The 14,729-nt window shown below is 45.6% G+C and overlaps 1 protein-coding gene across 9 annotated transcripts in view; it reads left to right on the top strand.

Moving 5' to 3' along the window:
* The window catches only part of Tmem116 (transmembrane protein 116), a 39,500-nt gene extending 26,787 nt beyond the window's left edge, over window positions 1-12,713 (top strand). The window contains exons 1-9 of one of the 9 annotated variants that reach the window (XM_085837107.1): window positions 2,490-2,542; window positions 4,902-4,951; window positions 5,033-5,061; window positions 5,267-5,376; window positions 6,625-6,708; window positions 8,274-8,412; window positions 10,761-10,905; window positions 11,342-11,415; window positions 12,102-12,701. In XM_085837107.1, coding sequence (XP_085693233.1) covers window positions 5,336-5,376; window positions 6,625-6,708; window positions 8,274-8,412; window positions 10,761-10,905; window positions 11,342-11,415; window positions 12,102-12,308 — 690 coding nt within the window. In that variant the 5' untranslated portion in view covers window positions 2,490-2,542; window positions 4,902-4,951; window positions 5,033-5,061; window positions 5,267-5,335 and the 3' untranslated portion in view covers window positions 12,309-12,701. The other 8 variants (XM_085837109.1, XR_015046999.1, XM_085837108.1 and 5 more) reach the window with 8 other exon arrangements.
* The last annotated feature ends 2,016 nt before the right edge of the window (window positions 12,714-14,729 follow it).

Below are 14,729 nucleotides of genomic sequence, written 5' to 3' on the forward strand. Positions count from 1 at the left end.
AAACAAAACAAAAAACAAAAACAACAACAACAAAAACAGCGCTGGTTCTGGCACTATCCTTGTTGTTTAAACTCACATCTGCCTAAGAGGCCAGTCTTACAGTCTGCCATCTTTGTTTAAGTTGTTTAAAGTGTAACCTGTGGCCAGGACCTGGGAGAGGTTTAAAGATGGCAGTTTAGGTGGAATTATAGGCCTCAGGTCTGTATAGGATGTCAGTTTCCCCTCTAAAGCTGCTCCTCTTGTCTGCATTTGTCAGAACTAGTCATGTGCTATTACTAAAGGGGTTTCTCTTCATCAACCTCTAAGTTTATTTAGGGATTTCTTTCTGGGAAAGTGTATTAATTTTGTTATAGCCAAGGATAGCCTTGAACTCACCACCATCCTCTCTCTGCTTCCTAAGTACTGGGATCCCTGGCCACCACATGTTGAAAGTGCGTGTGCATGCACTGTTATGGTAAGGTAACTTAGGAGAACCTTTATACTGAGCTTATTAATTTACTTTGGGGGTCAATTTTTACCTTTATTTCTGTGGGTTTGAAACCAAAATGGCCTCACCCTCCTGTAGTATAGCCCCATGTTTATCCTTCCTTTAGTTGTCATCAACTCCCCTTTTCTTCTGCAGTGTAGACCCCAAAATGTACATCTCCCCAATCAATTTAGACACTGTGATTCTCCTCAGACCCTGTGGGGGTCATCCCGTTACTCTCCAGAGTGCACTGGCAGTCAGATGCTTCTCTTCCTGTCTCCCTGGCAACCGATATTTCAGTCCACATTCTGGCCCTGTAAGCCCTATCTGTAGTAATGGACCTTCTGGGTTGTTTCAGTTCTTTTTCCTATATGGGTAAAATTCTGTTTCCCAGAGTTACTTATGCTAATTACACTAATTATGTCTCTCTCTGTGTGTGTGGTGTGTAAGTCCCAAGGATTGCCAAGCTTGGTAGCAATTGGGTCTACTTATCTCGCTATCTCTCTGGCCTCTGTAGGTGCTGGGGATCTAAACTTCCCTCATGTTGGTGTGGTAAACATTTTATCCAGTGAGATGTCTCCCCACTCCAGGTTTTGCTTCTATGAGACTGAAGTGTAAATTCTGTTACCTTACCTGTAACACCAACTCATCCCCTACATGGTGTCATGCGGATTCTCTGCTAGCCTATGAATTAGCTCTTTTGTTCTTTTTAAAGATACATTGTATTTGTATTTAAAGATACATTTATTTTATGCATATATGTGTGGGCACGCACGCACACACACACACACACACACACACACGCATGAGGCTGCCTACACAGTCATGAAGAGGGTATCAGATCACCTAGAGCTGGAGTTACAGACAATAATGTGCTGCCTGATATGGGTGATGGTAACTGAGGTCCCCTGCAAAAGTGGCTTTCTAACTAAGTCATCTCTCCAGTTCCCATAAGTTCTTTTTTTTTCTAAATGTTATTACATTTATTAGAGTATTTTACCTATCTAAGCTTACATGCCATGGTGTGTGTGTGTATGTGTGGAGGTAAGGAGACAACTTGCAAGAATCATTCTCCCACTTTATAAATCCAAATCTCAGCTCTGATGTGAGGTTGTAGTGAGTGCCTTTCCCTGCTGAGTCGCTGCTCTAGTGCCTGATTTTAAAAAGATGTCTTTAAAAATCACTGCTAGGGATATATCACTCAACAGATTACTTGCTTTGCACAGATGAAGCCCTGAGTTCAGTCCTGGCACTCCATAAACTTGGAGTGGTACAAGCTTGGGAGGTGAGGCAGGAGGATCTGTGTGAAATCAAGAGGCTAGCCTGGTCTACAGAGTGAGCTCTAGAACAGCCTCAGAAAATTTCAGGGTTACGGCTCTTATAGAAAGCAGCTCTCTCAGATGATAGGCCATGAAACACCTTGTATGCATGCACTTTATTTGGGGTGAATTAAGGGCCGTGTGTGTGTGTGTGTGTGTGTGTGAGAGAGAGAGAGAGAGAGAGAAAGAGGGAGAACCTTAGTGGGAAGGGGTTCTTCTTAGGGTCACATTTCATTAGCTGAGGCCTGAGGTTCTGGGGATGCCTCATTTGTACGGAGAGGCATTCCAGGGAGTTGACCCTGTAATGTTGCCAAGGACTATGTGACATTCCTCAGGTAGAAGATTGGGGTCAGGCTCCCCAGATCAGATGGAGCAGGGGAAGCCCTGCTAAGGGAAGGGAGTCCTCCGTTTTACACCAAACTCAGGAAAGCTGTCTAGACATGGTAGGAGTGAGGAAAACAGCAACAGTAAACAAATGGAAAATCACAGTAGAAAAGGATTCCTGAGCATGGAATGGTGGGTGGGTGTGGTTCTGAACAGTCTGAGAGGTGAGGTGAGGCTGAATGGTGTGGGGATGTGGAGCTCACCTGAGATTAACAGATGAAGGAAGCCGGAATGGGACACTGACAATGGTTATGTGACTTTCATCTAGATTTTCTACCTTGCCTCACTCCTCTACACCGTCAGCTACATCTGGTGTCTGTACACGGAGCTGAGGAGGAAGAGCGGCCAGAGTGAGCGGAGCACTGTTGCCCAGGTAAAGCATCTGTGGTGCCTGGAGCTAAGAGGAGCTGCTCCCAGGTGCTCAGTGAGCGAGCACAGGGGTGAGTGTGGAAGCTGACGACATGCACTACCACACCTGACTCCCACCAAAAGTTTCCGTGTAGGCACACTGCTGACGCTACGGCCATTCCTGCTGCGCTAGAGTCAGTAAGGGGAATCTTTGGCTCTATGTCAGCCATCGGTGTTACTCATACAGGTCAGGAAGAAGACTGAGCGGGTGCTGTACTTGCTGACTCGGGTGTCAGGGTGACAGATGTCAAAGGATCATGTTCTGCTCTGCTGTGCGTGTTCAGTATATGGATGAGGGACAGCTGTTGGTTTACAGAAAGGCAGAGGGATGCTTCCATGGTAGTCAGAAGCCAGGAAGCAGCCAGAGAGCACTTGTCACTGTCCAGTATTACAGGAAGAGAGAAGACCAAGCCCACAGTGTGTTCTTTAGTGTGTGTGTGTTTCACACAGCATGCAGTCCATCTGTTCTGAGTGTGACGATCCACTTCTTGGTAAACTTGTTGAGTTGTAGTCGTCATACCCACTTCAAGGTATGTCCTTCCCCAATGAAATCTCTCATGATATTTACCATTAAGTCCTTTATATCCTCTGCTCTAGGCAGTCAAATGAATGTCCCTTTCTACAGACCTGCTTCAGGATCCTTCATGTAACAGTAATACTGTATGTGTGTGCCGTGTGCATGCAAATGTCTGTTATCATTTAGCATGGTGCTTTTATTATTTTTTTTTTCTGATACAGAGGAACATTTTCCCTGTAGGTATGACAGAGAGTACCCTATAAGAGTGTGGCACCACAACTGGTGGCAAGCAGTTTTTCCATCAGCAGCTACCTCGAGTGACCACAGAGCACTTCTAATGTGGCTACACAGTGAAGGAACTGAATGGGGGACCTCAGGCTTTGAGGCAGAATCTCTCTCCAGAGCCCTGGCTGGGGCAGGACTTGAACTTGCTCTGAAGTTTAGAATGACCTCTAACTTGCCTCTGCCTTTCCCATTCTGGACTTGGAGGCATATGCCATCACCTTTTTGTTTTATTCAGTGTTAGTTTTCATGTAAATCGCTATGTGGTTGCCTATACAACCCACAACTCCACTCCACTGCCATTTTCTTTTGCTTGCTCTAGTGTTCCACAGGCACAGGCATTCTGTAACTTAAGCTTGCATGGTTTCTGCAGTTAGGAAGGACCTGTGGCTACCTACACCTTCACATGCTTGTCTGTGTAACACTGGAGTCCTTGAAATGAAAGCGCTAGAAGGGCTGGGCATCTGCTTCCTTCCGTCTGCCTAAAAGCCCAGCAGCTCCCAGGGCATCGTTCATTCCTTCCCTCAGAGCAGTGGGGCTCAGCTGGTTGAGTGTGAAGTCCATGAACGTTTCCATTGTAATATTGAGTTCAGAGCAGTCATGCTGCTGTAAGTTGTTAAGTATCTGATGCAAGTGGGGAAGTACTCCTTTGTCTGCCTATTTGAGAGTGCTGTGGCTTTGAACCCAAGACTTTTCTATAACAAGTACATATCCCACCACACTATGTAACCCAACAAATTGTGTGTGTGTTGTATGTGTAGTGTGTGTACCTGTGCTTCAGTGTAGCACTCAGAGGTCAGCACCTGCTACTTTCCTCAGTTGCTTGCCACCTTTTTGCTCTTTGTTTTTTGAGACATTGTTTCTCATTGAACCTGGATCTTGCCATCTGGTTTGGTTAGCCCTCCAGGATCTGTCTGCCTTCCCCTGCCCTCTCCACAGTTCTGGGGCTTCTGGCATATGCTCTTGTGCCTGGTATCTTGCCTGGTGCTAGGGCTCTGAACCCAAGTTCCTGTGCTTGCTCAATGAGTGCTTTATCTATGGAGCTGTCTCCTAGGTCTGCAGATTTTTAAATGTTCTGATCTCTAAAATGCACTGATTTCTATCCAAGGGCCCCTTCGACTTCGTCATGCCAACATTGGCCTGCTAATACTTAGTACTGGCTGATTTATGCATAGCTTCATTCATCTATACCTTTCTGGGTGTAAAAGCAAAACGCAACCCTCTGATTTCGTGCATGCGTTTATTCCTTAGAGAATCTGATTCAGCACTCAGACCCTTGGTTAAATTACTTCCTGTATGTGTCTCTGTGGATTCTGTTGGTGGTGGGTGGTGGTTTGTTTTTAGCATAGCAGTATAGATAAAACACTGTCATCTCCAGTACCAGGGAGAACAGACTCTATAAAGAGCACGTTACAGAAGCAGCAAGGCTGCTGGAGATGCGTCTGTGCACTGGTGAGTGGGCAGCTGCCAGCGCTCTAAGGTCTTTGGCACAGTCCTAACATTTTTCAATCTGCTTTTTTCCCAGGTGACAGATTATGTTTGCCAAGGTGGTCACATATTGTTCCTTTTGTCAAGGTAAGGTTGTTGTTCTTCCTAGTAAGGTGGCAAGGGAACAAATGGCCTGTCATTGCCACTGTCACTCCTGTGTCTTTACAGAGCGCTGCATGATAGAAAGCAACAAACACGTGAGCAAGGAGTCCTTTCTTCCTTCCCTGGTTGGATATTAGCTCCAACCCTGTAACACCAGTCCTGTGCAGCTTTGAACCAACCTCTCCTTTGCATTTCAGTATGTGTACAGGTGTTTGTGCATGTGGGTGCACACTTGTGTGCATGCCTGCAAGCATGTGACGGCAAAACTTGGTGTCAGCTCTTTCCTTCCTCAATCTCTAGCTTATGCATTGAGGCAGTCTCTCACTGAACCCAGATCTCAGCATACCTGCTAGCTGGACCAGGTGCCGTATGCTGGGGAGTCACGTCTGTCTCCAGTGCCAGGATAACAGGCAGGCCTCACTATCTACCAGGTTTTTTTTGTTTGTTTGTTTTGGTTTGGTTTTTTTTTTTTTTTTTTTTTTTTTTTTGAGACAGGGTTTCTCTGTTTTAGCCCTGGCTGTCCTAGAACTCACTTTGTAGACCAGGCTGGCCTCGAACTCAGAAATCCGCCTGCCTCTGCCTCCCGAGTGCTGGTCTACCAGGTTTTTAAGTGGGTTCTGGGTAACCCACTGTACCCCACTGTCCCCACCACAGTCCCCAAGCTTATGTGGCAAATACTTTACTCTGTGAACCCAAATCTCAAGTTATGAACCTCAATCTCAATCCTCCTTCAGAAAGAATCTAGTGGTCACATCAGTTCTAGATTTTATAACTTTTGCCCCAAATCCCTTCTAGGGCAATGGCTGTATGTAAGTGGATCCACCGCTGTCTGCTTAATGAGTGGGCACACAGAGAGGCAAGGAAGAGAGGGACCTGGCACTGCAGGAAGGAGGCCGGACACACTTGTTCCAGAGTTTTCTTTCACTTAGTTTTTCTCAAGTACATTTTGTTTTGTTTTGCTTTTTTAGACAAAGGCTTGCTATGTATGCAGTTCAGGCTGGCCTCAAATAAAAGATCCTCCTGTCTCAGCTTCCTTCATGCTAAGATTACAGGTTTTCTTTCTTCCTTCTTAGACTATGTGTATGTTTGCATGTGTCCATCACATGCGTGTGAGGAGTGTGTGTGTGTGGAAGCCACAGGTGTTGAGTGTCTTCCTCTGTCCCCCTGCACCTTGTTTTTTTTGAGACAGTATCTCTCACTGAAACTGGAGTGTACCAGTAGGCAAAACCACCTAGCCAGTGAGTTCTGAGGACCCATCGGCCTAGCCCCAGGGGCACAGATGTACTACTGTGCCCTGCCTTTTCATGGGGGTCTGACTTGGTGTTTCTGCCTGCATAGCTAGCAACCCTTACCGAGAGTGCCAACTCCACAGCCCACCTTACCGAGAGTGCCAACTCCACAGCCCACCTTACCGAGAGAGCCAACTCCACAGCCCACCTTGAGGTCCTTTAGACTTTTATCTGATTAAAATTCCAAAGAGTCTGAAAAACTTCTACATAAAATCAATTTCCCACCTCAGTTCTCCAGGGAATAGAAAACGAGGATGGCTGTGGTATTCAGTGTTTTTCTTCACATATGTTGGGGGCTGGTGAAGGAATGTGGTTGGGGGAAGGGCATGAAAATTCTGGATTATTGCACAATAAATGATCTTCTTCCAGCCTGATACCTCCGCTGCTGATGACGCCTGTGTTCCTTTTGGGCAATGTCAATGAATGTTTCCACAACTTCAGTGAGAGCCACAGGTAAGGAAGGACCACCTCTCTGATTTTCATTTGTTCTTTTCTATAACAGTATAAAAGGGGTGGGTTCTAGCCAAGGAGTTTGTTTACTTGTGGAGGTAGGTCCACTGGTAGAATGCTTGCCCGGCTTACACAAAGCCTTGGGTTGGATCCCAGCACTGCAAAAAAATGTGTGTGGTAGTACACACCTTTAACCTCAGCATTATAGGAGATAGAGACAGAAGATCAGAAGTTCAAGGTCATCCTGAACTACTTTAGTGTGAAGCAAATCTGGGCTGTATCAGACCCTCCAAAAAAAAAAAAAAAAAAAAAAAGCTAGGTTTTTGTTTGTTTGTTTGTTTGTTTTCTTGACAGGGTTTTTTTGTGTAGGCCTAACTAGAACTCACTCTGTAGACCAGTCTGGCCTCAAATTAGAGATCTATCTGCCCTGCCTCCCAAGTGCTGGGGTTAAAGACGTGCACCTCCACATCACCTATCTAAAACTGCTTGTTTTGAAAATGAATTATAGTCATAACAAGATGCAGTCAGGCTGAAGAGACACAAGGAAACATACAATATAACATGACTTCAAGATAGTCATCTGTAGGAAGGAACAAGATGCTATAGTTGCAAGTATTGGGATCTGGGAATCGCCACACAAACCACATGAACTCCAATCTCAGTTAAGCAAGAATAATTTATTGAACACATCACTATACTGGACGTCCAGGACTACAGTAAGGAAAAACCTAACTGAAGCACCAGTCTGTCTTCAGGGCAGGTTCTTTATAGGAAAAACCAGGTTCAAACATTTGAAGGCAAGCAATGAAGTGGTGTAACAGTTCTGGCTAAGGAGACAAAGTATCATCAGCTAATCTGTAACCTGATTGGTCCTGAGTGAAGTAAGAAGGGTGGTGGGGGCAGGAGAGATGGCTCAGGGGTTAAGAGCACTGGCTGCTCTTCCAGAGGTCCTGAGTTCAAATCCCAGTGGCCACATGGTGGCTCACAACCATCTGTAATGAGATCTGATGCCTTCTTCTGGCCTGCAGGCATAATGCAGGCATACATGCTATATACATAATAAATAAATAAATAAATAAATAAAAGGGTGGGGGACAGGTGGTGAGCAGGGAATTTTAGAACATTGAGATAACAGAGTACAAGTGATCCAGCCATAACTTTTTGGCTTATTAATAGCATTCTTTAATGTCAGCTATGGATAATTGCTTCTGCGAAGTGGAGTCTGAGAACCTGAACCTAATTACTCTTTATGAGCAAAATGGAGACTGAATACAAAATGACTGCAGTGATGTTAAAAGGGCAGGCCTCAACCGCAGCAAGAGCCAGGAACATGAGAAGCATAGTCACTCGCTGTGCTGGCGGAGGGAGCCTCAGCTGAGGAACTGCTTCCATAAGTTAGGGCTGCAGGTGAGCCCTTAGGACATTTTCTTCATTAGTGATTGATGTTTGCGGCCTCATTCAGTGGTGGAGCGATGTGGAAGTGTCAGATGGCTTATGGCTGTGGTGGTTCATCCCAAGGTGACTCTTGGGCTCTATAGTACCGTCCCGTCCGCTGCTTCTCTTCCCAGGTGTATCCTAATGCACTCACCGCCATCAGCCACGCTTGAGCCCCTGCCTTCTACCAATACATCTGTCTGCAGCACGCTCTATTTTTATGGTGTCACCATTTTCCTGGCCAGCTTCTTCTTCAGCTTCCTCACCATCATGGTAATGTACTATCCTGTCTGTGGTTGGGGAAAACAAAGACTGGGAGAGACAGGCTGGAGTGATGCAAGAGGCATTGCCTATGGTCCCAGCACTAAGGAAGGGGCTGTGAGATTGTAGCTCAGTTGGGAGAACTGAGTGCCTGACTGCATAGGAGGTTGAGGCAGGGGATCAGAAATTCAAGGTCCCCAGCACTTGGGAGGCAGAGATAGGCAGATTTCTGAGATCGAAACCTGCCTGGTCTACAAAGTGAGTTCCAGGACAGCCAGGGCTATACAGAGAAACCCTGTCTTGAAAAAAACCAAACCAAACCAAAACAAAACAAAGCCAAAAAAAAAAAAGAAAGAAAGAAAGAAATTCAGGGTAAGAAAAAAAAATAGAAAGAAATTCAAAGTCCTCTTCAGTTACACATAGCCACTAGCTGGGGTGTGTATGAGATCCTTTACATAAAATGGGAGTTACAGAAGGATGCTGATGTCGGGAGCGTGGTGGTGCACGCTGTTAATCCCAGCACTCGGGAGGCAGAGGCAGGCGGATTTCTGAGTTCGAGGCCAGCCTGGTCTACAGAGTGAGTTCCAGGACAGCCAGGGATACATAGAGAAACCCTGTCTCAACCCCCCCCCCCCAAAAAAAAAACAAGGATGTTGATATTAAGTTCAAAGCAGTGTTTCATCATAACATACTCAGAGCAACAGTTTTACATGGTCCTGCCTTATCATTATGCATGCCTGTGACTTTATCCTTGGACCTAAATGTTTTTCTTTGAACACTTCTCTTATTAGTGTGATTATGAAAGCTCATTGTATTTCTTATTATGCAGACTTTACTATCTGTTCTGAGGAGTGGGCACATTCTCTTCCTGACTCTAACTTTATTCTATCTTTCTATCAACTAAGTCCATCTCTAAAACCTTTCTTCCTAAAATTATTTGAATCAAATTAGGAATTCTATAGAATTATTATCTATTTGTCTACATAGCATCACTACAAGACAGTACATCTTCATAGGTCTACAGAGATCTTCTCAAAAGGGTGGGCTAATGCCTAGTGATAGTTATATATTTAATAATAATAGGAAAAGCATATTAATAGTAGGAATCTTTCCTAAAATAGATCTTTCCTGGGCCTTGCCCACCAGAACCATCATAGACTTTAATCCAAGGCAGACCTGTCTCAGGAAGGTCACCTGCTGGTTTTTTGCTTCTCTGATAGCTCCCGACATGGGGACAGTGCAGACCTATGTAAGGAGCTTGACTCAATCACTTACTTTGCAACTCATGACTAAGTGGATGCTGGGTTATATTTGGAGCTGACTGAGAAGAGAGATGAGTCTGCTCAGGTTAGGCACTCTGACAGTTCTAGGCTTAGGTCTAAAACAAGTTAAAACTGCCCTGGAGCTGGTCATGATGCAATCCAAACTGAGAGGTGAAGCAGAAGGATATCTGGGGGTGGGGATACTGAGGGGGTAGGAGGATGGGGGATGCTAAACAGTGAGCCCAACTCAACACGATAGCCAGCCAGATCTTATGGAAAACACCTGTATTACCAGCACTTGGACCAAGAGGTCAAAACTATGCCCTATGCCCAATCATAGAGCAAATGTGAGGCCAGCCTGGGCTACAGGACACCCTACCTCTGAAGACAAACAAACAAAACCAAAAACTAGAATTGAAGTTCTCAGTGTTCCTTAAAGCCTGTGGGTGTTAAACAGGGGACCTGAGTTGTCAGTACAACTACTCAGATTTGGTAAGATTTTTTATCAAGATTATTGGCTGTTCGTGCTTCTGAAATGTCCCCTGGTTCTTCAGCTCACCCTTGGCAGATCCCTGGAAAGCGGGGAGAACCATTGCATTTCTTGTAAGGATGAGAAGAGGGTTTCTAAAACTCCTTTTTGCTCCGAGTTGAGAACTTAAGCTCAGCCTCTGCACTAATGGACCTCAGGGTACTAAGCATAAGACGTGCTAGGAGGATATCTAGTAAACCATTTGAAGAGATGGCTAGTTAGAACTTACCCTTAAGTTCCTGGGTAGGAAAGTAGCTCATTAGCAGTCTGTGTACCAACCAACCACGTGCAAGTCCCACCTCCACAAGAAAACAGCAGCCTTCCTGTGCATATTGTGATTTGTCTGAGGGCTGGGAAAGCTGGGGTTGACGATACTCACTTATGAAAACCAGAAGTCTGGTGCATATCTGTTCCTCTAAGCGAAACTCTGGGTCTGGGCCAGTCTCCAAAGCTTGCTTGCATGCTAAGGGTAGGAAGATGGTTTTTCCGGACATGACTCCTTATAGAGTAGCTCTCTAAAACATTTGCCAAGCCACAGGCCAACTCTTCACGTTCACACTCCTGTTTAGGTCTTACTCGTCCATGCCCAGACGTTATATAAGAAGTTTGTGAAGTCGACGGGCCCTCTGGAGAGTGAGCAGTGGGCAGTGATTCACACTGTGGGCCAGCGAGTGCGTTTCTTCCCAGTGGCCTTTGTGTGCTGCTGGGGTCCAGGTCAGTACCTTAGTCAAAAGAGTTGGCGGTGAAGAAGACGACTGTAGGGTTGGTCAGACAAAATCCTGCCTGCGCATTCCTGTCCAGCTTGTAAATTTTATTTACTTATTTTTTGTTTTGTTTTTGGTTTTTTTGTTGTTTGTTTTTTGAAACAAGGTCTCATTTTATAGACTAGGCTGGCCTCAAATTCACAGAGATCTACCAGTGTTGGCCTCTGCCTCTGGCTCAAGTCCTGGGATTGAAGACATGCACCACTACACCCGGCATTAATCTGCAAATGTTAATCAGAAAGGACTAGAAGTCAAAGGCCAGGGGCTCAGAGGCTTATATAATCGATTATATAATTGATTAGCACTGACCTTCAGCATCCTACAGCTCCTACCCAGGAAATGCACATGCACGAGGGCTGACAGCATCTCACACACTGTGTTTGCAGCTGTCACCCTGCTGATCATGAAGCTGACGGAGCCTCAGGAAACTTCCCTGCACATGGCCCTCTCTGTGCTCCAGGTAATGCCTTCCAACACCACGGTCTCTGTCTGCACCGCTGGGCCCTATTCTCCTGCCCTACCATTTTAGAGCACACAGTTTTCCTTCACTGTACAGCTTTGTGCATTGCAAAGAGAACCATGTGATTTTTATGCTTACTTGTAAGGAATATTAAAACCTTCTCAAAGGCAAGCTAGTACCAGTACTTCTGGGTATCGTGTGCAGCACGTGTATCTCTGGGCAACTTTGTTTTGATATGTTGAGGCCATGGCACATCCAGAGTAAAGCAAATGGTGCAGACTATGCTTAGTGAGCACCGGACAGTAAAGGGATGCTGGTCCTCTATCCTCCATTATCAGAAGAAAGCTTGTGTACTGTGCTGATTTAGAACGGTGTTCTCTGAGAAACGGATCCATAGTGGAAGCTATTGGACTGCCATCATGTATACAGCAAGCAATCTAACTAGCTGTGAGCAGTGTACAGCAAGGCGCAATGCTAAGTCTGTATGAGCTTGGGTATCTATTGTTCAGTAGCTCAAGTGAGAATGTTGCACTTGGGGTGGGACCTCCCACCACCTCTCCCCCCATACACACACACACACACACACACGATGTGTAACTATGCTTTAAAAATAAGGGCTAAGGGACCTACCTGTTCCTGGACTTAACAAGACTGAAGGTTGGGCTACCACTCTTCATCTCCTCTAGGCTCTCACAGCAGCATCCCAGGGGCTGCTCAACTGTGGCATTTATGGCTGGACACAGTGCAAGTTCCAGCAGATAAAGCGTGAGCCTCGCCGTGACGCAGACACTCAGACCCCACTGCTGTGCTCACAGAAGAGAATTTATAGCAGAAGCCCAAACCTACTGGAGTCTCCTCTTGCCCTTGCTTCCAGTTCCTCCACCGTTCTTTGAGACCCTAGAACGGGAATGTCAGGGAGTGAATGTTTCACATGAGTGGACTCTCCTCTGGCCATACCCGAGACTGAAGAGCTGAAAGGAAATGTGGGCTCATGGTCAGTAGCAATTCTGGGTGAATTCAGAAGCAGCTCTCTAACTGCTCCTTCAGAGAGATACAGCCGCTTTCCATCTAAGAGACTCATTGCTTTGACAAGTACTAGATCTCCTGAAGAAAAAATAAATTTCAGGTTCATATGTATGTGTGTCATTTGCAAGCTCTCTGCTCCACAATGGCAAGAGAGGTAGGAAACCATGCAGCAACTTGTAGTTGTGTGGCTGCACCTATTGCAGTAAGGTGGCGTGGAGGCCTGAGGCTGCCCACACAGCCAGATCTTGTCACAGACCTCATTCTTACTGGTTTAGTGCTTTTCAACTACTTTAATAGAACTGTTCTAGTTGGGTTTTTGGGGGGGACGGTTCGAGACATGATTTCTCTGTGTAGCCCTGGCTGTCCTGGAACTCACTCTGTAGACCAGGCTGGCCTCGAACTCAGAAATCCGCCTGCCTCTGCCTCCCAAGTGCTGGGATTAAAGGCATGCGCCAACACCGCATGGCTAGAACAGTTTTTATATACTTTTTTTTTTTTGTAAAAGTTTATTGAACACAGAAGTAGGCTTCCATCTGAAGTATTTATGCTGGGCAAAGCTTTCTCAGTGGTCATTACAGCCATGGCGGCAGAATCATGTGCCCTGTCCAGGGTCATAGTTGCTGTGGAAACCACAGAAGTACCATAGTTACAGCCAAAATTCCCAGACGGACAGGAGCAGTAGTCACCACAGCTCAGCCAGCCCCAGGGTCTTCAGTGTTCCCAACAGCATTACTCCCTGAGCCTTACCAGGCCTAAGGCAGCTCTCTTGCTTTCTACATAGCATCAACTGTCAGCCCAGCATGTAGACAGCTTCCTAAGGTTTGTTTCTCTCTCTCTCTCTCTCTCTCTCTCTCTCTTTCTTTCTTTCAAGATTTATTTATTTATTTATTTCATGTATGTGAGTGCACTGTAGCTCTCTTCAGACACACCAGAAGAGGGCATCAAATCCCATTACGGATGGTTGTGAGCCACCGTGTGGTTGCTAGAAATTGAACTCAGGACCTCTGGAAGAGCAATCAGTGCTCTTAACCGCTGAGCCATCTCTCCAGCCCTGCTTTGTAAGGGTTCTATTGCAGACATATTGATAGAAATGTATTTCTGGGCAGTGCTGAGATCGGAGGGTCTCCAGAATTTGGGTCAGAGACACAGGTTTGTGCAGTGAGCACAGTGACCTAAACTGAGGTTCCTGAGCGCACACCCATCAGTCATTGTCGTACAGGTCAAGAGTTCTGCCAGATAGAGGGGTGGGGAAGGTCCCAGCAGATACATAGAGCTGAACCCAGAAGAAACCCCTGTGCTTTGGCTTGTGGGTCTCATTGGCATCTAGTCTGTAATAGCTAAAGCCAAAGCAAGAGTCATATCTATGTATGAGAATATAGTTTAAGGCTGGGAGGTGGTGGCACACGCCTTTAATCCCACCACTCGGGAGGCAGAGGCAGGCGGATTTCTGAGTTCAAGGCCAGCCTGGTCTACAAAGTGAGTTCCAGGACAGCCAGGGCTATACAGAGAAACCCTGTCTAGAAAACCAAAAAAAAAAAAAAAAAAAAAAAAAAACAACAACAACAACCAAACAAACAAAAAACAGAATGTAGTTTAAATAACTATGGAGATACTAATATCCCATGGGACACTAGTAATAACAAATAATATAAGGATCATTGAGATGGGGCTGGAGAGATGGTTCAGTGGTTAAGAGCACTGACTGCTCTTCCAGAGGTCCTGAGTTCAATTCCTAGCAACCACATGGTGGCTCACAACCATCCGTAATGGAATCTGATGCCCTCTAGTGTGCGTCTGAAGACAGCTGCAATGTACTCATATAAATAAGAAATAAATCTTTTTTTTTAAAGAATCATTGAGATATAAGACTTAGTGAGTTGCCTACTTTAGAAAAAAATAATTGGCTTATTTATAAAAGATGGCCCTGAATGTAGATGGTACACATATGTATTTATATGAACATGGAAGGGGGGTTGGAAAGTATGGAAATAGGCTCCAGAACAAAGGTTTAGAGATCTGTAGTCAGTACAGACAGGAAGACGGGATATGGTGAGCAAGAGAAAGGAAGACATCATTTGTTAAAGGGAGGAGCATGCAGAATTGGAGGAGCACTGGGGTGGGAGCTAGTGTTGTAACAAACATACACTGAGCCCAGGGTGGTAGGGTGTGCTCACCACTGATTGGATGCTCCATAGGCCATGATCCTCCAGGTGGGGTTGCCTCCAACATCCTTAAACTCCATTCTTAGGCCTGGACCCTCATCCCGACTTTTGTGATGCTAAAGTTCT

The sequence above is a fragment of the Mus caroli genome, unplaced genomic scaffold, assembly GCF_978045245.1.
Source record: "Mus caroli unplaced genomic scaffold, Mus_caroli_1 scaffold_4, whole genome shotgun sequence".
NCBI lineage: Eukaryota > Metazoa > Chordata > Mammalia > Rodentia > Muridae > Mus > Mus caroli.